The following is a 20,600-nucleotide window of genomic DNA, read 5'->3' as shown; positions in this document are numbered from 1 at the left end:
TACCATACATTTAATATAAAAATCCAATATGTAGGCTATATGTTAATGTTGATTTAATCCATTCAGTGCTGATTTTACAGTGTATATTTTTTGTGATGTTCAAAAATGGAAAGAAGGTATTAAAACAAAATTAAGATTTAAAATAATTAAAAAGTATCTTTAAGATGTGTGCACACACTTTTTTAATTGGGTGTTTTATAACATTTCTCAGAATTAAACATATCATATTTAAGATCATGTTCAAAAGTCGTTATCATACACCTGAAATCAGCGAAGTGATTTTGTCAAGTATCAGTTATGATAGGAATTAAAAACTTCTCAATATATTATAAAACACTGTGAAGGTCATCATCAACAAGTGGAGAAAACAAGTGATCACTAACAATGTGGCATTGCTTGAAAATGTATACAGGACAAGATGTTATCTCATCATAACGACAGAGTGTAACAGTAAAGAAGCTGCAGGAATATCTGGTAAGTACTTGCCACTGCATGTGATAATCTCTTCCACTAATCTAAATCAAACTAAAAACAAATGTATTATAAATTGATGATACAAAGGTAGAACTTTGGGCAAAAAATATATAAGATATATTTATTTATTACAAAACAAGCTTTTCACTTTTTTCCTTTAATTATTTTTTATTTTTTGCTGGGACTGAGACTCAGAGGGACTGGCAGTCATGGATGGCTTCAAATTCTTATCTTATATTGGTACAAAACTTGCATGCTTACTGTTAAACAGCTGAAGATAAAGAAACCTTTCATCATGATAATGACCCTAAGTGCAACCCTAAAACAAAACAAAAAACAGCTGTAGAAGATGATCAGTGTTTTGAATTGGCACAATCGGAGATTGATCCTCTCAGAATAGGAGAAACACTGGCCTTTTCTGCAAGAAAATGTAAATTCGCGTACTACCCATGGTTGTGTAGACTTTAAATCCACGGTTCTTTTAAAATAAGGAAAGATTTGTAATAGATAAATACTGACACCTGTTGGCCACATTATGTATTTTTCTTTTTAGAAAGTCAATCTATATTAATACTGATCTATACAGAACAGAGGTGGCATAAGTACACACATCCTTTACCTTAAGTAGAAGTACAGGTACTCATGTTTTAAAATACTCGGGTAAAAGTTGAAGTACTGATTATACTTTTTTTATTTAATTGAAAGTAAAGAGGTTTGGGCTCTGACATGTACTTAAGTAAAAAGTAGTTATTACTTATCTGTTTTAGTGTCACGTTGGTAACTGAACATCACATCATATTAAAATCAAGGCTGTCAATCAAATTAAATATTTAATCGCACATTTCGATCTGTTCTAAATGTACTTATATATTAATTCATGTTTTTAATACTTCAAGCAACAGATATGGAGAAATATGGATGCAACATAGAGCATGAAGATAAAAAAGTTCATGTTTAAGTAATAATGGTGGTTAAAATTACGTAAATCATCAGGACACTAAACGAAACCCTTGCTTTTTCCACACGGACAGTTAATGAGGTGATATGGGGAGAAACTGCACCTCTTCAAATCAAGCAGCTTTTATCATAATCATACCGATTATGGTATGGTTTTCAATAACATAATCACAGAATATTTTTATTCAATAATGTGGTTTATGTAAGACATCTCATGTCTATCTACACATTAAAAAATAAATAAAGTTTGACCAAAAGGAAACACGACTGCAGTTAGTTTTTCTTTAATTCTTTGTAATCAGACAGTTAACAGGCTGCAATTACAAACAAAATCTTTCAGACACCACAAATATCAGTATAAGTAACAAGAATGCATCCTTTATTTAAATGATTAAAGAAATTTAAACATCACAACCAACTGTGCATCTTAGGTGATTAGATATATCCATCAACCAAAGAAGGTCAAAGTCACAATTTTTTCAGTAGAGAGAAAATTAACAACAGTTTAGCATCAAGACAGTGAAAGCGCCATTTTAAAACATGCCTCTAATTTCTTTAGAAGAAATGAAAAAAAAAAAAAAAAAAATAGCGAAAGATTAAAGCATGGAAAATTAGAGCAAGGGACTGAAAAGAGGGCTACTAGTATTATTCAGATTATTTTGTAAATTAAGGAAGCTGGATAAATCAACACTGGTTGCCAAAGATTTCTTTAAATGGCATCAATGTCAAGGTCATCTTCCTCCTCAGTTTTCTTTGGTTGAACGGTCTCCACTTTCAGCTCCCGGGCAGAGGAAGAGTATACAACCTGGAGGGCAAGAAGGTGAGAACAGGGCAATTAAAAGCCCAGAAAATATGACAGAGGTTACTGTTTTGAAGGCTTTGAAGCATTTATGTATGATTGACAAATTATGAGTTTTGTTTACTCTTGGATGTTTAACTAATCCGTGTACCCTTGAGGTGCCAGTGGGCCCAACGTGTACATTATTCATAAAATATAACAGCCTAACCTAACCTTGGGCACATGGCATTAAAGTTTAAACATCTCCAGCTAGCAATCTGCAATTAATCAACAAGACTGTTCGAAAGCACCTTAGATAAGAAATTGACATTTAAAACGTTTAACTTCAGGTAGCTAAAAGCTACAATCCTTTTTTAATATTTATTTTTATTTAATTATTATATCATTATTTATTAAAAATATATGTTCAATATTCATTGTTATTTTTTTGCTCGTATATTTGCAGATTGCTATATAATAATTATATAAAAATAATAGTTACAGGTTGACCTTATTTACCTCTACATTCTCATCATCTGCCTCCTCTTCTTCACTTCCCTCACTTTCTTCTTCTGCCTCCTTTAGCCATTTGACAAAAGGAGCAGCTTTTGCATGGATCTCCTTTGCAAGCTCTTTAGAGACATATTTCTTGGACACCTTAAAGATAAAACCACATTGTAACACACTAGAAATGATATGGCAACTATGCTCAAGTAACTTCCTGCCTGGTAAAACATTTTAAGGCAATGTGACATTTATATTTTTATGTGCATACCTTTTCAGCCCAGGAGAGAATGACATCCTCTTCCAGCAGGTCTGCGTCATACAAATCCTTCAGTATGATTGGAACTCTAGGCAGCAGCTGAGCTTGGTGAAGCTTCACCAAACACTCAAATCCACCCAGCAGGTATTTCTGAGCCTTCTTGTCATTATGGCAGAACTGTAATAGTAAAGAATGATTCAGAGAATCAGAAAAAGATGTACACAACAAATGTCTGCATATACACACACAATTAACATGGCTGCACCAACAAAATAATTGCTAAGACAAACATAAAACCATGAATTTTCTTTCCCTCACTTTGAAACTTGGCCACTAACATGTCAAAAATGATCTTACACAAGAAGACGGAAGTCAGAGCTAAGTTTTTGTATCTGCATATGTTTAATTGCATGTGTGTTCCTCGCTCAAATAAGGTAGCTGTTAACCAAGGTAAAAATACAATCTAGTTCACAGTAAATTAATCCATAAAGTCAAAACAAGCCAACAAACACCACAAACTGGTGCTAATAGACCCAAAGTTGAAATTGAAATGCTTCATATGTGGCGCGACACCCTGTATCTTTCAAGTAGTTCAAATCCTCAGTATCATGTGTGTTGCATTTTGTATCTTTAGGAAATATCAGCAAATCAATGACTTAAGACTACTAGACTTCTGTTTGTTGTTCCATCTTTTTAATTTCATTACCAAAGTTAACAGAGACTTACACGTAGAAAGTGGCGTTTATATTTTTTTATCTGGTCTCTGATGTTTTCATTAAAGAGTAGTTCACTAAGGATGAGTGGGCCCATTGCTCTCACATCCAGACGCTCTGCCTCGGCCAGAATATCCTTGTCTGCAGAGTTTATTGTGGCATTTTCTTTCTTTTGCTAAAAGTGGTGAAACAGAAAAATAAGTCAAAAAATACTTCAATACAGTTCAGGAAGCTTTTTGTTTAAAAATTATCCTGTAATTTTTCAGTACTAATCCATAACCACTCATACACTTACCTTGACAAAATTATAAAACATGTTGACTCTATCCTCTAGGGTCTTTTCCAGGTCATCTGAAAGTGTCAAGTTCTTAGCATGGTCACTGATTTCCTCCATTCTCCGACGCTGGGCTTCCTCGGTGGTCTCCTCTGCCCAGTCCTCATCATCTTCATTACCATCCTAAACACAGGTAGTTTTTTAACTGAAGAGTCATTTTCATGCCAGATGTAAAGGTTTCCACACTGCAAGTAGTTTGTTCACTTTATTTCACCCCAAACTCAAGTAAAACATGCCATTTCTAATTCAACTGACCCTTTATGACCACCACTAAAAAAAAATTAAGGGATAAAAATGCTCTCACCACAGCATCTGGTGCATCAATATCATTATGGTTTCCAGAATCACCACTTCCTGACCCATTTTCCTTGTCCTTCTTTCGGTTTTTCTTATCCTTCTCTTTCTTCACAGACCCACTATCACACTCTGCATTTATGGCGAGTTTTGAAAAAATAATAAATAAATGAATAATAATTAAAAAAAAAAAAAAACCACAGGAAAGACAATCCTTATTAAATGCCAACACAACTGCATCATAGACCAGAAGACATGTTTTGGTGGCTACATAAACACGATTTCTTTCACCAATCTTTTCAACCAATTAGAAATGAATTCTGGTAGTTTCTGCAGTTTCAGAATTTAAAATGAAGCTGTTCATTTTCATGCCAGTAGTAATACAGATAAATAAGCTCACCTGGTGGATTTTTAAGGATGAAAGTGCACAGTTTGTGGCGAGTGTCTAGCATTCCCCGATACCCGCAAGCCTTACAAGAATTTCCAATGGTTTGTTTCTTTAGATTAACATGCTGGAGAGAGAGAGAGAGAGAGAGAGAGAGAGAGAGAGAGAGAGAGAGAGAGAGAAAAAAAGGGAAATGGAAAAACCCTACTAAAAACAATTTACATAATTTATTATTTAAACTAATTTAGTTTGAGTCAAATTAGCACATCCAGTCTTACTAAGTCAGTCTCAGGATTATCACACTCTGGGCACAGCACAAACTTGCGTATGAATCCATCCAGCATGTCCTGTAGTTTGTTGGCCTCATGGGAGCCGTTTACTATGTAGCGGTCATTCTTTGTGTCAAACTGGGTCTGAGCCCCAAGCTCACAGCCAAAAAACTTGGTTGGATCTTAAAACAAAAAAAGATTGTGTTAAAATATAAACTGGCATACACGCATCAGTAACATTTAAAAGAGCAAATCACAATATGCTAGTAGAATGAATAACGCTGCATTACACTGATCATAAACTGACTGCATTAAATGAAGATAATCACTAAAAACATACATGTTGGTGGACGATTCAGTGCCTTTGCAACATCAACCATGTTGACAATGACCGTCTTGATTCCATTCCCTTTGCCCTCCACCTGGTCAAAAAAAATTATTAATTATGAACAGAAATGAGCAAAAAAGGTTCAACGCAAGTCAGAGACATACAAATCTAGCATTAAAAACATAAGGGAATAAAGTACCTTGGCAATCAGACGGGGCATCTTGTAGCGGTAGAACTGGTCCGACACATTGCGGTTGACGTTAACAGACATTTTGAGTGACCTGTGACACTATCAGCTAAGCTAAGATAAAAAGATCCTGAATGGGGATTTTTGGGTATCTTCTGTCTGGAGAAGACGGGATGACATAAACGACTGCAAGCTTGCTCGGTCTCTGACATGAAAAAGATTTTGCCACAGAGGCTGCAGGTTCCTTGCTCGTGGTCTAGGTTGACACCGCTTGCGTTCCAACAGCTGCGCAACAGCTCTGAAAAAGAAAAGAACACATTTAAATCAGCTAAACAGGAGCACACTGACAGTATTTACAGCAATTTGCAGGAAAAATTCATTTTCCAAAATTTGTTTGAGGCACTTTGTCATCACGTGACTGATTAAGCTACGCAAGTCATTAAAAATAAAACCGGCACAGTAATCCATGTTAAGAGTGTAAACGAGAAACACTTTAATCAAACCTGAGTTAAGTTTGGATTCAGTGACCAGTAACAGCCCTTGTGCTCTGTTCACTACTGAGCAATGATTGTACTGTTCAAAGGTCGTATTGATTTTGGGCAGCTGACAGATCTTTGGAAACTCTGAATATATTTGTGTGCTTTTGGGGGGTAAAGACACAAACCTAAGAGTTTACTTCTTACACCCAGGCTCTTAAATTGCACGGGAGGGGAAAAAAAACAAAAACAACAAAAAAAAAAAAAAACACAGGACTAACACAAAAGAGTGAATGTGCATGCCAAATAGAAATTTGCTTTTTATTTCACTTGTTTTATTCTCAGGTGAAAAAGACTTTATATACACGTGAAGTAAATCTGTGTCAAGTTTTAATGCTCAGCAGATCAAATTGAGCACATTTAGTTTTAGTCTGGTTCCACTAAACCAAACTCAGGGATGATTTACAATAGAAGCAGGGATTCTTCCATCCAGTACAGTTCAGTCCTCCCAGATGTGTTTTCTAGAAAAAAAAAAATTCGGTAACACTTTAATTGCGTTGACGCAGAACTAAGAATATTCACACCGTCCTGAGTCTCGCCCCCGTGACTACCTGCGCGTTCCACAATGTCCGCTTGTCCAGATATGCAAACATGGATCAAAACCAAGAACATCTCCGTTCTCGCCTTTTCCCAGTCCGGAATCCGAGCGCTTAGCTTCTTAAGGAATGAATGAACCAAATATAAAAGCGATAAGCTATTGGAAACCGTCGCCAAAGTCGACTCATTTTTCATCCTGGTGCAGAGTGCGTCATGGCTAAGCTAGGCTAAGCTAATTGCGCTGTGGCGCACGCAAGACGCCATTTTAAGCCTGGTTCTTCACGACATTCACACCCTTTATGCTAGCGGCTGGCTAAGATTATCGATGACACACAATTAAACGGAAACAAACCGAATAAATTTACGTTAGGAATAGTAAATAAGGCGTTTTTATTTCCAAAAACCGCTTACCGTTTCCGTAAAATAAAGACATAAACACAACGCTAGTCGTCCAACGACGGAGTGAAGAGCTGATAGTCGAGCTGAAGTAGAGTTTTTGGGTCGTGATCCAAGAATGTAACTTGACACAGCTTTAAGAGAAAAGGCTCAGGGCAACACAGCAGGTATCCGAAAACGATACTGGAATCTGAGAATAAAATATAAAAAAACACGTTATATCGATTATCAATCCATTAAAACAAGTTAAATATTGCTAGAGATTTATCTGAAATAACAGGGATGACCTATTAGCTAGCTGGTTTATATAACCAGCTTGTTGGAAACAGGAAAAAAAAAAAATAACAATTGAGGATGTACAATATTTTACATGTTCTGTCACGATAAAAGAGCAAATGATTAAAAATTAAACCAACTAAAGCTTAATTTTCATTTCGTTATATTGTTCCAATCTGCAGGTCTTACCTATCTAGAACCTTCTCGCGTCGCTATGCAGGGGCACAGAGCGCCTCGAAAACACAGCCGAGTCTCTATGACGAGTCAGTACTCCTCACATGACGAGTGAGCCCGCCCCTACAAGGCATCCATTGGACGAACTCCCACTGCCGTGACACAACCTGCATCCTGGGTGTACAGTTTAAATGTCAATCACAATCTATTCGCCTCCTCCCTCCTCAGCTTTCCCATTGAATTGCACAATCTACCTTATACATACAGTACGTTTCCTTCTTCTTCTTTCGGCTGCTCCCGTTAGGGGTCGCCACAGCGGATCATCGCCACACTACTCTGTCCTCTACATCTGCCTCTTTCAAACCAACTACCCACATGTCTTTCCTCACCACATCCATAAACTTCCATCTTGGCCATCCTCTTTTTCTCTTTTCTGGCAGCTCCATTTTCAGCATTCACCTACCGATATATACCCCATGTCCGTCCTCTGCACATGTACAAACCATCTTAATCTCGCCTCCCTCACTTTGTCTCCAAAACATCCTACATGCACGGTCCCTCTAATAAACTTATTTCTAATCCTGTCCATTCTTTTCACTCCCACTGAAAATCTCAACATCTTCAGCTCTGCTACCTCCAGCTCCACCTCCTGTCTTTTACTCAATGCCACTGTCTCTAAATCATACAACATCGCAGGTCTCACCACAGTCCTATAAACTTTCCCTTTCACTCTTGCAGATACCCTACTATCACAATTTACTCCTGACACTCTTCTCCACCCACTCCACCCTGCCTGCACTCTTTTCTTCACTTCTCTAAGACACTCTCTATTACTCTGCACTGCTGACCCCAGGTACCTGAACTCCTCCACCTTCTTCACCTCTTCTCCCTGCAACCGCACACACACACATGTACTCTGTCTTACTTCTACTGACTTTCATTCCTCTTCTCTTCAACGTGTACCTCCACCTCTCCAGGCTCTTCTTAACCTGCTCACTACTCTTACCACAAATCACAATATCATCTGCAAACATCATAATTCATGGAGACTTCTGTCCGACCTTGTACGTCAACCTGTCCATCACCACTGCAAACAGAAAAGAGCTCAGATCCAATCCTTGATGCAGTCTAACCTCCACCTTGAACCAGTCTGTTGTTTCTACTGCACACTTCACTGCTATCACACTGTCCTCATACATGTCCTGCACCACCCTCACATACTTCTCTGACACACCTGACTTCCTCATACAATACCACAACTCCTCTCTTGGCACCCTGTCATACACTTTGTCTAAATCCAAAAACACACAATGCAACTCCTTTTGACCTTCTTTATACTTCTCCATGTAGCTAGACAGCATCGGATGTGGTCTGTAGGATGGCTTTGGAGGTGGAAAAGAAGCGTGTGAAGACTTAAAAAAAAGAATGAGATATAAACTGAAGGGGGAATACTTTGTGTGAAATTCAGAGAAGAGGTCAGACAGGGGCTTGGTGGTGGTGAAGTTTATAGGCCTGTGGTAAGACCTGCAATGTTGTATGGTTTAGAGACAGTGGCATTGAATAAAAGACAGGAGGTGGCGCTGGAGGTAGCAGAGCTGACGATGTTAAGGTTTTCGTTGGGAGTGGTGAGGATGGACAGGATTAGAAATGAGTTTATTAGAGGGACAGCGCATGTAGGACATTTTGGAGACAAAGTGAGCGAGGCGTGATTGAGATGGTTTGGACATGTGCAGAGGAGGGACATGGAGTGCATCGGTAGGAAGGAGGAAAAGAGGAGGTTTATGGATGTGGTGAGGGAAGACATGCAGGTAGTTGGTTTGAAAGAGGCAGATGTAGAAGACAGGGGGGTATGGAGACGGATGATCCACTGTGGCTACCACTAATGGGAGCAGTCGAAAGAAGAAGACACATTACAGCAATACAACTAAAGTACTACTATTATAAAACTACAGTATTACTGCAGTACAGCTGAACCACTTCCTAAAGTTACTAAAGTGCAATTTCAATACTACTGAAGTGCAATAAAGAGATATACAATATCATAAAAGTTTCAAACAGAATATTGAGAATATCAAGTTTTATTTTCACACAAGACTATATACGGTGGGTACGGAAAGTATTCAGACCCCCTTAAATTTTTCACTCTGATATATTGCAGCCATTTGCTAAAATCATTTAAGTTCATTTTTCTCCTTCCTCATTAAGAACCTTAAGTGCAGCAGAAATTTTTTTGTAACCTTGGCCAGATCTGTGCCTTGCCACAATTCTGTCTCTGAGCTCTTCATATAGACAGGTGTGTGGCTTTCCTAATCAAGTCCAATCAGTATAATTAAACACAGCTGGACTCAAGTGACGGCATAGAACCATCTCAAGGATGATCAGAAGAAATGGATAGCACCTAAGTTAAATATATGAGTGTCACAGCAAAGGGTTTGAATACTTAGGACTTAGGATGTGATATTTCAGTTTTTCTTTTTTAATAAATCTGCAACAATGTCAACAATTCTGTGTTTTTCTGTCAATATGGGGTGCTATGTGTACATTAATGAGGAAAATAAATGAACTTAAATGATTTTAGCAAATGGCTGCAAGATAACAAAGAGTGAAAATTTAAGGTTGTCTGAATACTTTCCTTACCCACTGTATAATGACAGCACAATGCCACCGTAATCATCATAAAATACAACGCAACAATGAATGTGATTATCTTTATTATCTATTCTCTTTAAAATAAGCAGCTGAAAATTAGACCACATGTATTTGACATTTGCAAACAATTCATATATTCACTTTCTTTATTATTCAGAGAAGTTTAGTTTTTTGAAGACCTTGTCCTCATTGCTCAGCTTGGTTCTAATGACTGCCTTGATCTCAAATGTGGAAACACTGAATTTCTTTTGGATGTAGTGTAAAAATAAATAAATAAATAAATAAATAAATAAATAAATAAATAAATGAATAAAATCATATGCCAAATGATCAAATGAATACATGTAAATATAAAATGACTTTACATAAAATATATATATATATATATATATATATATATATATATATATATATATATATATATATATATATATATATAAACATAGGCACAACTGGCCGCTTCCCTCATGGTTTTATGAATATATATTCATTGAGGGAGGCGAGATTGAGATGGTTTGGACATGTGCAGAGGAGGGACGTGGGGTATATCGGTAGGAGAATGCTAAGGATGGAGCCACCAACAAGGAGGAAAAGAGGAAGACCAAGGAGGCGGTTTATGGACATGATGACGGAAAACATGCAGGTAGTTGGTTTGAAAGAGGCAGATGTAGAGGACAGAGTAGTGTCCCCACAAGGGTGGGGGTTCAAGCCCTGGCATTGCCAAGGTAAACATTTTATTTCTCTTTTGAAATCTAATAGTTTGTCTACTTTGTGACATTAAACTGTAAATCAATTTGTTAATTAAAGAGACCTGTTTAAAAGAATGCTTTATTTCTTGGTCTTTTTTGAAAGACTTGTTTGGCCTACTTTTAATATGTTATATGGTGTTGAAGTATAGGACAAGAAGCCATGTTGGTTCATGTTGGTGGGTAAGGTGTTGGTTTACCGATCAGCAGATTCCCACAAGGTTGTGGTTTCAAATCCTGGTGTTGCCAAGGCAAACTTTTTCTTTTTTTCTTTTAAAATATAAAAATTTGTCTACTTTGTGACATTAAACTGTAAATCTTTTTGTTAAATTAAGTGACCTGTTTAAAAGATTGCTTTATTTCTTGGTCTTTTTTGAAAGACTTGTTTTTGTCCTACTTTTAATATGAGTTACATGGTGTTGCAGAATAGGAAACGAAGCCATGTTGGTTCATTAGGTCCATTTACTGCTTGAGTTATAGTGAAGAGATAGCTCAGTTGGTTAGTTGTTGTTTTACCAATCAACAGGTTCCTACAAGGTTGTGGATTCAAATCCTGGTGTCACCAAGGTGAGATTTTTCTTTTTTCTTTTGAAATCTAAAAGTTTGTCTCCTTTGTGACATTAAACTAAATCTATTTATTAATTCAAGAGACCTGCTTAATAGATAACTTTATCTCTTTGTCTTTTTTGAAAGACTTGTTTGGCCTACTTTTAAAATGTTATATGGTGTTGAAGGATAGGAAAAGAAGCCATGTTGGTTCATTAGGCCTATTGACTGCGTGTACAAGGGTGCCAAGATAGCTCAGCGGGTAAGGTGTTGGTTTACCAATCAGCAGGTTCTCACAAGGTTGTGGGTTCAAATCCTGGTGTTGCCAAGGTAAAATTTTAATTTTTTCTTTTGAAATTTAATAAGTTGTCTCCTTTGTGACATTAAACTAAATCTATTTGTTATTAAAGAGACCTGTTTAAAAGATTCCTTTATTTCTTGGTCTTTTTTGAAAGACTTGTTTGGCCTACTTTTAATATGAGTTACTTGGTGTTAAAGTATAGGATAAGAAGCCATGTTGGTTCATTGGGCCTATCAACTGCATGCACAAGGGTGCCAAGATAGCTCAATGGGTAAGGTGTTGGTTTACCAATCAGCAGGTTCCCACAAGGTTGTGGGTTCAAATCCTGCTGTTGCCAAGGTAAAACTTTTCTTCTTTTTGTGAAATCTAAATGTTTGTCTCCTTTGTGACATTAAACTAAATCTATTTATTAATTAAAGAGACCTGTTCAATAGATACATTTATCTCTTTGTCGTTTTTGAAATACTTGTTTGGTCTACTTTTAAAATGTTATATGGTGTTGAAGGATAGGAAAAGAAGCCATGTTGGTTCAATAGGCCTATTGACTGCTTACACAAGGGTGACATGATAGCTCAGTGGGTAAGTTGTTGGTTTACCAATCAGCAGGTTCCCACGAGGTTGTGGGTTCAAATCCTGGTGTTGCCAAGGTGGAATTTTTCTTCTTTTTTTTAATCTATTAATTTGTCTATTTTGTGACATTAAACTGTAAATCTTTTGTTAATTAAAGAGACCTGTTTAAAAGATTGCTTTATTTCTTGGTCTTTTTTGAAATACTTTTTTGGCCTACTTTTAATATGAGTTACATGGTGTTAAAGTATAGGGAAAGAATCCATGTTGGTTCATTAGGCCTATTGACTGCTTACACAAGGGTGACATGATAGCTAAGTGGGTAAGTTGTTGGTTTACCAATCAGCCGGCTCCCACAAGGTTGTAGGTTCAAGTTCTGGTGTTGCCAAGGTAAGATTTTTCTTCCTTTTTTTAATCTATTAATTTGTCTACTTTGTGACATTAAACTGTAAATCTTTTGTTAATTAAAGAGACCTGTTTAAAAGATTGCTTTATTTCTTGGTCTTTTTTTTTGAAAGACTTGTTTGGCCTACTTTTAATATGAGTTACTTGGTGTTAAAGTATAGGAAAAGAAGCCATGTTGGTTCATTAGGCCTATTGACTGCTTACACAAGGGTGACAAGATAGCTCAGTGGGTAATGTGTTGAATTACCACTCAGCAGGTTCTCGCAAGGTTGTGGGTTCAAATCCTGGTGTTGCCCAGTTGAAATGTTTCTTTTTTCTTTTGAAATCTAATAGTTTGTCTCCTTTGTGACATTAAACTAAATCTATTTATTAATTTGAGAGACCTGTTTAATAGATAGCTTTATTTCTTTGTCTTTTTTGAAAGACTTGTTTGGCCTACTTTTAATATGAGTTACATGGTGTTAAAGTATAGGAAAAGAAGCCATGTTGGTTCATTAGGCCTATTGACTGCCTACATACAGGTGACAAGATATCTCAGTGGTTAAGGTGTTGGTTTACCAATCAGCAGGTTCCCGCAAGTTTGTGGGTTCAAATCCTGTTGTCGCCAAGGTGAAATTTTTCTTTTTTCTTTTGAAATCTAATAGTTTGTCTCCTTTGTGACATTAAACTAAATCTATTTATTAATTCAAGAGACCTGTTTAATAGATACATTTATCTCTTTGTCTTTTTTGTCTTTGTTTGTCCTTTTTTTAATATGAGTTACATGGTGTTAAAGTATAGGATAAGCAGCCATGTTGGTTCATTGGGCCTATTGACTGCATGCACAAGCGTGCTAAGATAGCTCAGTGGGTAAGCTGTTGGTTTACCAATCAGCAGGGTCCCACAAGGCTTTGTGTTCAAATCCTGTTGTTGCCAAGGTGAATTTTTTTTTTTTTTTTTTTTTTTAATCTATTAATTTGTCTACTTTGTGACATTAAACTGTAAATATTTTTGTTAATTAAAGAGACCTGTTTAAAAGATTGCTTTATTTCTTGGTCTTTTTTGAAAGACTTGTTTGGCCTACTTTTAATATGAGTTACTTGTTGTAAAAGTATAGAAAAAGAAGCCATGTTGGTTCATTAGGCCTATTGACTGCTTATGCAAGGATTAAAAGATAGCTCAGTGGGTAAGGTGTTGGTTTACACATCAGCAGGTTCCCGCAAGGTTGTCGGTTCAAATCCTGGTGTTGCCACGGTAGATTTCTTTTTTGAAAGACTTGTTTGGCCTACTTTTAATGAGTTACTTGGTGTTAAAGTATAGGAAAAGAAGCCATGTTGGTTCATTAGGCCTATTGACTGCATGCACAACGGTGACAAGATAGCTCAGTGGTAAGGTTTCGGTTTACCACTCAGCAGGTTCCCACAAGTTTGTGGGTTCAAATCCTGGTGTTGCCAAGGTGAAATATTTCTTTTTTTTTTTAATCGATTAATTTGTCTACTTTGTGACATTAAACTGCAAATCTTTTGTTAATTAAAGAGACCTGCTTAAAAGAATGCTTTATTTCTTGGCCTTTTTTTTTTAAAGACTTGTATGGCCTTTTTTAAATATGAGTTACATGGTGTTCAAGTATAGGATAAGCAGCCATGTTGGTTCATTGGGCCTATTGACTGCTTACCCAAGGGTGACAAGATAGCTCAGTGGGTAAGGTGTTGGTTTACCAATCAGCAGTGTCCCACAAGGTTGTGGGTTCAAATCCTGGTATCGCCAAGGTAAAATTTTTCTTTTTTTTTAAATCTATTAATTTGTCTACTTTGTGACATTAAACTGTAAATCTTTTGCTAATTAAAGAGACCTGTTTAAAAGATTGCTTTATTTCTTGGTCTTGTTTGAAAGACTTGTTTGGCCTACTTTTAATGAGAGATACATGGTGTTAAAGTATAGGAAAAGAAGCCATGTTGGTTCATTAGGCCCTTTTACTGCTTGTTCACGAGGTAAGAGATAGCCTAGTCGGTACAAGTGTTGGGTTACCAATCGACACATTCCCTTAAGGTTGGGTTCAGGGCCTGGCATTGCCAAGGTAGTATTTCTATTTTTGTTTTGAAATCTAATAGTTTGTCTACTTTGTGACATTAAACTGTAAATCAATTTGTTAAATAAAGAGACCTGTTTATTTTCTTGTCTTTTTTGAAAGACTTGTTCGGCCTACTTTTAATGTGTTATGTGGTGTTAAAGAATAGGAAATGAATCCATGTTGGTTCATTAGGCCCATTTACTGCTTGCACAAGAGGAAAGAGATAGCTCATTGGGTATGGTTTTGGTTTACCAATCAGCAGGTTCCCACAAAATTGTGGGTTCAAGGCCCAGCATTGCCAAGGTTATATTTTTATTGTTATATTGAAATCTAATAGTTTGTCTACTTTGTGACATTAATCTGTAAATCAATTTGTTTAATAAAGAGACCTGTTTAAAAGATTGCTTTAATCATTTGTCTTTTTTGAAAGACTCGCTTGGCCTACTTTGAATGATATATGGTGTTGAAGTATAGGAAAAGAAACCATGTTGGTTCATTAGGCCCATTTAATGCTTGCGCAAGAGGGAAGAGATAGATCAGTGGACAAGCTGTTGCTTTACCGATCAGCAGGTTCCCACAAGGTTGTTGGTTCAAGGCCCAGCATTGCCAAGGTTATATTTTTATTTTTATTTTGAAATCTAATAGTTTGTCTACTTTGTGACATTAATCTGTAAATCTCTTTGTTTATTAAAGAGACCTGTTTAAACGATTGCTTTATTTCTTTGTCTTTTTTTAAAGACTTGTTCAGCCTACTTTTAATATGTGGTATTGAAGAATAGGAAATAATACCATGTTGGTTTATCAGGCCCATTTACTGCTTGCCCAAAAGGGAAGAGATAGCTCAGTGTGTAAGGTGTTGGCTTACCAATCAACACATTTGCAAAAGGTTGTGGGTTTAAGGCCCAGCATCGCCAAGGTAATATTTTTATTTTTATTTCGAAATCTAATAGTTTGTCTACTTTGTGACATTAAACTGTAAATCAATTTGTTCATTAAAGAGACCTGTTAAAAAGATTGTTTTATTTCTTTGTCTTTTTTGAAAGACTTGTTTGTCCTACTTTTAATATGTTATATGTTGTTGAAGTATAGGAAAAGATGCCATGTTGGTTCATTAGGCCTATTACTGCTTGCATAAGAGAGAAAAGTTAGCTCAGTGGATAAGGTGTTGGTTTACCAATCAGCAGGGTCCCACAAGGTTGGGCGTTTAAAGCCTGGCATCACCAGGGTAATATTTTTATTGTTATTTTAAATCTAATAGTTTGTCTACTTTGTGACATTAAACTGTAAATCTATTTGTTTATTTAAGAGACATGTTTAAAAGATTGCTTTATTTATTTGTCTTTTTGAAAGACTTGTTCGGCCTACTTTTAATGTTATATGGTGTTAAAGTATAGGAAAAGAAGCCATGTTGGTTCATTAGGCCCATTTACTGCTTAAACAAGAGGGAGGAGATAGCTCAGTGGGTAAGGTGTTGTTTTACCAATCAGCAGGTATAACGTTATTTGTCTGTTTGTTGTTTTTTTCTGTTTTACATTTAACATATCGGTGATGGTTTTCTTCAATTTGAATTTTCTAAAAATCACAACTATTGCTCAGCCCTACCTCCTGGCTGTGGGACCTCAGAAGAATTCCGTTCACCAGTACTTCATCATTCTTGATTAGCATGCGATTCCATTCAAGTCACTCAAGTCTTCTCTTGGTTCCTTTGACGAGTTGTTTAAGGCACACTTTGTTTTTGGCACCTCTTACAACATTATGCTACACAACATTTACACTTTTATTCAGACCACTGTGTACGACATCGATGTTGGCAAAGTGAAAGAGAGTCCTCGTGTTGCTGAGGTTACAGTGAGGCTGCTTAGCTAGGTGCCTTAGGTTTTTCTGCCCTCATGAAGTGTTTTGTTTGTAAGGTTGAATTTCTTTGTTCAAAATTGCTTATTAGGCACTTCAGATTAGTTCATTGTTTTGATCCTGGAAAGAATCTTCGCCTTAAATGTGTAGAGGCAGGGTGTAGTTCTGTGTTTGGTACTTTTTTCAGGTTTTAAAAAACATTTGAATACAAAACATGCTGAGCAAAGTAACCAGAATTTTGACACACTGACAACTGTGAGACTGCTGAGGCAGAAGGACAAATTTGTGCTCAAGCATTTGATCAGATTGGCAGTTTGGAGAGGTGGCCACAACAACTGTATTGGTAAAGTCAAATAAGAGCACTTTGGATATGTGTGCGTCTGCTGTTAAAAGTTGCAACTAAAAGTTGCTGGGTTGTCAGTCTATTATAAGTGGTTTTGTTTCATCGAAGTTGTTTTTGAGATTCAGAGTCAGGCGAAGGATGCAGCTTTGCTTTGTCTGTCTCCAAATGACATTGCTACTAAAAGGAAAATAGAAAGTTAAATTGAACATTTGAAAAATCAGTTTACTTTGTTAAATTTGGGAAAGCCAAACGAAGGAGACTTTTTTCAGAGAAATGGGGAACTGTTGAACCAACCGAAGTAGTGCTTGGCACAAGATTTGATAGCAGGAGAAATAAAACCACTAGAACATTTGATCAAGTTGTTGTAACAGATAAGTTTTCTTCTATTCCCATTTTAGAAACACTAAAGTCAACTTTACAAAATCCGCATCTTATTGATTTGTTTAAACCCAGACATGTTCCAAAGGAAGGCGTTTATGTTGACTTAAGTGATGCAGCACATTTTAAAAGTAACCCTTTATTTTACACAAAAAAGAGGCCTTACAAATTCAGTTATTTTATGACGATTATGGTATTATGGTATCTTTTGCTTTTACTTCTGCAGATTGTTAACGTCCAACATCATAGGCTAAAATCTGTTGCCAAAGCATCACATAATGATATATTACCCACAGTGTATAAGAAAAATTGGACCAATCCTGCACATGTGGTGTATGCGTTACGAAGCTAAACACAAATTCTTTAAAACACAATTAAAAAGCTTCAAAAACATCACCAAAACGCTAGCCATTAAGCACCAGAGTTGGATGGCAATGCACTGGGAGTCTTTTAGCCAGTACAGATCGACTCTTGGTCCAGGGAAGATGGTGGAACTCAGTGGACTTAAAGGTGGCATTGACATGGCTTCCAAACCAGGAGGGGAAATATCAGAACTTGTCTATTCTGTAAAGTGGATCAAACATTATGGTACAGAGTATTGCCCAGACTTTATTATCTGTACAGAAGTAGCATGTGAGATGCCAGTGTTTTGTAAGATCAAGACTATTGCTGTGAAAGATGAAAATGTACTGTTATGTGAAAAACTGATGGAAACACTCTGTTTTGATGACCATTACCATGCATTTACAGTCAGATTGCATCCAGGCCGAGTTTTAAAGGTAGTGAATGTAACGAGCTGTGTTATTTCAAACCATTTGATGTTCAAATGAAATATGGTACAACCGATTCTGCACTGCATATAGTGCCCTATTGCCATTTTATGCAGATGTGGTGTTTTTTTTTGTGCATGTAAGCCTGACATTGTTTTATTAAATGTTTTAAATGGTATGTTGAAGTTGTTTTCTGTTCTGTTCTATTCCATGTATTTAATGTAAAAAAAAAAAAACACTGAGTTGACTTTGCATAGTAACAGAGAAAATCAGTCAAACCACAGAGTGGAATATTGACACTTATTGGAGTTATTTGATCACCAAATGGGTTTTACTATTGTACTCACCGAGTGGGATATTTTTACTAATAAAACTGTAAATAAACTCTACAAAAGTGAAATATTAAAACTAATTGGTGTTAATTTACCTTTAGTGTTAAAAGTTGATAACACAAATCAGAGTTAATGTCCCTCAGTGTTAAATTGTGGTGACACTATTAAGAATTTATTTCCTTTAGTGTTAAATCGTAGAAACTCTATTCAGTGTTAAGCAGTGTTAAATTTTTACTCCTCACAGAGTTAATTTTACTCTGAAAATTGAACATTATGTCAAGAGTCATTTTATCACTAATTCTGAGTGGGACCAAATACACTCGGGTCTAGTGTTAACTACAATATTTAATGTGTTATGCTGCAGTGATTGCAGCGCAATTAAATCTTTGTACAGGACACCCAACTGGTCGGAAATATTTTGTAATATTTGGTGAAACAGTCACACATCCATATATAAAATCGGACTCTTCCAAAAATGATCAGAATAAATTTAAATAATTCTGTTATTGATGTTTCCCATTCATTTCCCCATAGAAGTTTCTAGTCCAAACCAATAAGCTAAAGCTACAGGGTGAATCACATTACAATCTTAAATGCTTGACTTAAAGCAAATGAGTAGGTATATCAAAATAAAACAAAAAGACAAAGGTACAAAACTGTCATTAACAACCTTGCTGAGGGAAAGAAATATAAACCCTGCATCATTGAGAATAACACAATGAAATAAAAAATTACGGAGGAATAGAAATAATTAAATTTAAAGAGAAATATTCTTATAAATACAAATAAATCAGTAATACAGCCTCCTCGATTACATCATTGCGGTGTTTCACAGCAGTTGCGGAGCTGAAGATCTCTTTTGGCACGCATTGCCTGATATCACTCGCTGATTGGTGAATTTTCTGCACAGCATCATGGGCAATGTAGTATTTATTTATTTATTTGTTTGTTTGTTTTAATAAGTTGAACATATGGGTTCAATATCAGTAAATAACAAGTGACCCAGCTCACAACAGGTCTGTCTTCAAAGGTTCAGTTATTGTTAAAAATCAATTTCACTAAGGAGAAAATTATTTTTTACTTCCAGAACCAACTGTTGCACGCTCAAACTATTGGCTCACTCATGTGCGCGCCACAATTCAGCTCTGTTTTCTGATTATGACATTCGTAAAGCATATTGTACATGACATAACATATAAATAAAGTTTGTTTACACCTCTGTTAAATTATAAAGTTGTGAGGACAATATATAATAATATACTCACAGCAAAATTAGATGACTCGACAAGCCAACTTTTATTAAATGCAGATTAAATGTCCTATATGTGAAAGACATACAAATTCTATTTAGAAAACTCGATTCCGAATAAAAAACATCCCAGAAAAAACAAGTACAAAATATTTTATTTTAAATATAAATTATTATTATTATTATTATTATTATTATTATTACTACAGTAAGTACATCTGAAATAACAAACAAATGTATAGAAATGGAAAAAAGACCAGATAGGTTGGTAGTTTTACCTTTACCGAATTCATATAAACAAGATTAACAAATAATCTGAATTATCGAATTTGTGACAGTGTCTCAGTGTAATGTGTCAGAGAAAATGAATGATTAATTTAAAAAAGTTTATTGATAAACTATAATTTTAAATAAAATGTATTATGTTTATAATATAACTTGTAAAAAGTCACACTGATGCCTACCATATTTCTTGTATTACTGTAATTTACCTGCTGTAATGTTTTAATCTCAGAGTATGACAAATTAAATATTTTTCATACAGTATATATTTTTTCATTGTCAAAGCAAATAAATAAACACATCTTAACATAATCCACTCAACACAAGGAATTGATTATGGTTTATCGGTTTCTTTGAACATGACACACACATCACCTTCATCTTTTAATTTTGCATAGTAGTGGTTCACCTCATTTATTTGTACTTAATGAAGTACAGTAACCACACCATTGGCATACTTCACTATACAACATAACTGCAGCACAATGTAGTACAAGGGCAGCAAACACGCATTTCAGTGTATCGCTTAACTGAAGTACTGTATTTATACTTCACTATAACTTAAAGTTTTACTTCTTTAATATTTACTGCAGTTGTATTTCCATGTACTGCAGATTTTACTGTTGTTTAATTTGATTGAACTATGGTTAAACTGTTTTTAAACTTCATTATATTGCAGTTTTGCAGTTGTATTTAATATTACTCCAGTTAATCTTCTATAACCTGCAAT

At 35.7% G+C, this 20,600-nt stretch overlaps 1 protein-coding gene across 1 annotated transcript; it reads right to left on the bottom strand.

Annotated features, from left to right (window-relative positions):
* Positions 1-1,699: 1,699 nt before the first annotated feature.
* On the bottom strand, positions 1,700-7,570 carry LOC124376554 (eukaryotic translation initiation factor 5-like). Its single transcript, XM_046835710.1, has 12 exons — positions 7,417-7,570; positions 6,967-7,141; positions 5,495-5,780; positions 5,308-5,389; positions 4,977-5,149; positions 4,714-4,825; positions 4,324-4,445; positions 3,981-4,142; positions 3,699-3,860; positions 2,985-3,149; positions 2,729-2,866; positions 1,700-2,236 (listed from the first exon to the last, which is right to left on the bottom strand). Exons 3-12 carry the CDS (start codon positions 5,564-5,566, stop codon positions 2,141-2,143), a joined length of 1,284 nt encoding a protein of 427 aa, XP_046691666.1. The 5' UTR covers positions 5,567-5,780; positions 6,967-7,141; positions 7,417-7,570; the 3' UTR covers positions 1,700-2,140.
* Between the last annotated feature and the right edge of the window lie 13,030 nt (positions 7,571-20,600).

This window comes from Silurus meridionalis, chromosome 2, assembly GCF_014805685.1.
Source record: "Silurus meridionalis isolate SWU-2019-XX chromosome 2, ASM1480568v1, whole genome shotgun sequence".
In the NCBI taxonomy this organism is placed as follows: Eukaryota; Metazoa; Chordata; class Actinopteri; order Siluriformes; family Siluridae; genus Silurus; species Silurus meridionalis.
Note: the sequence above shows the minus strand (reverse complement) of the source record. Positions and strands in the feature narration are given on the sequence as shown.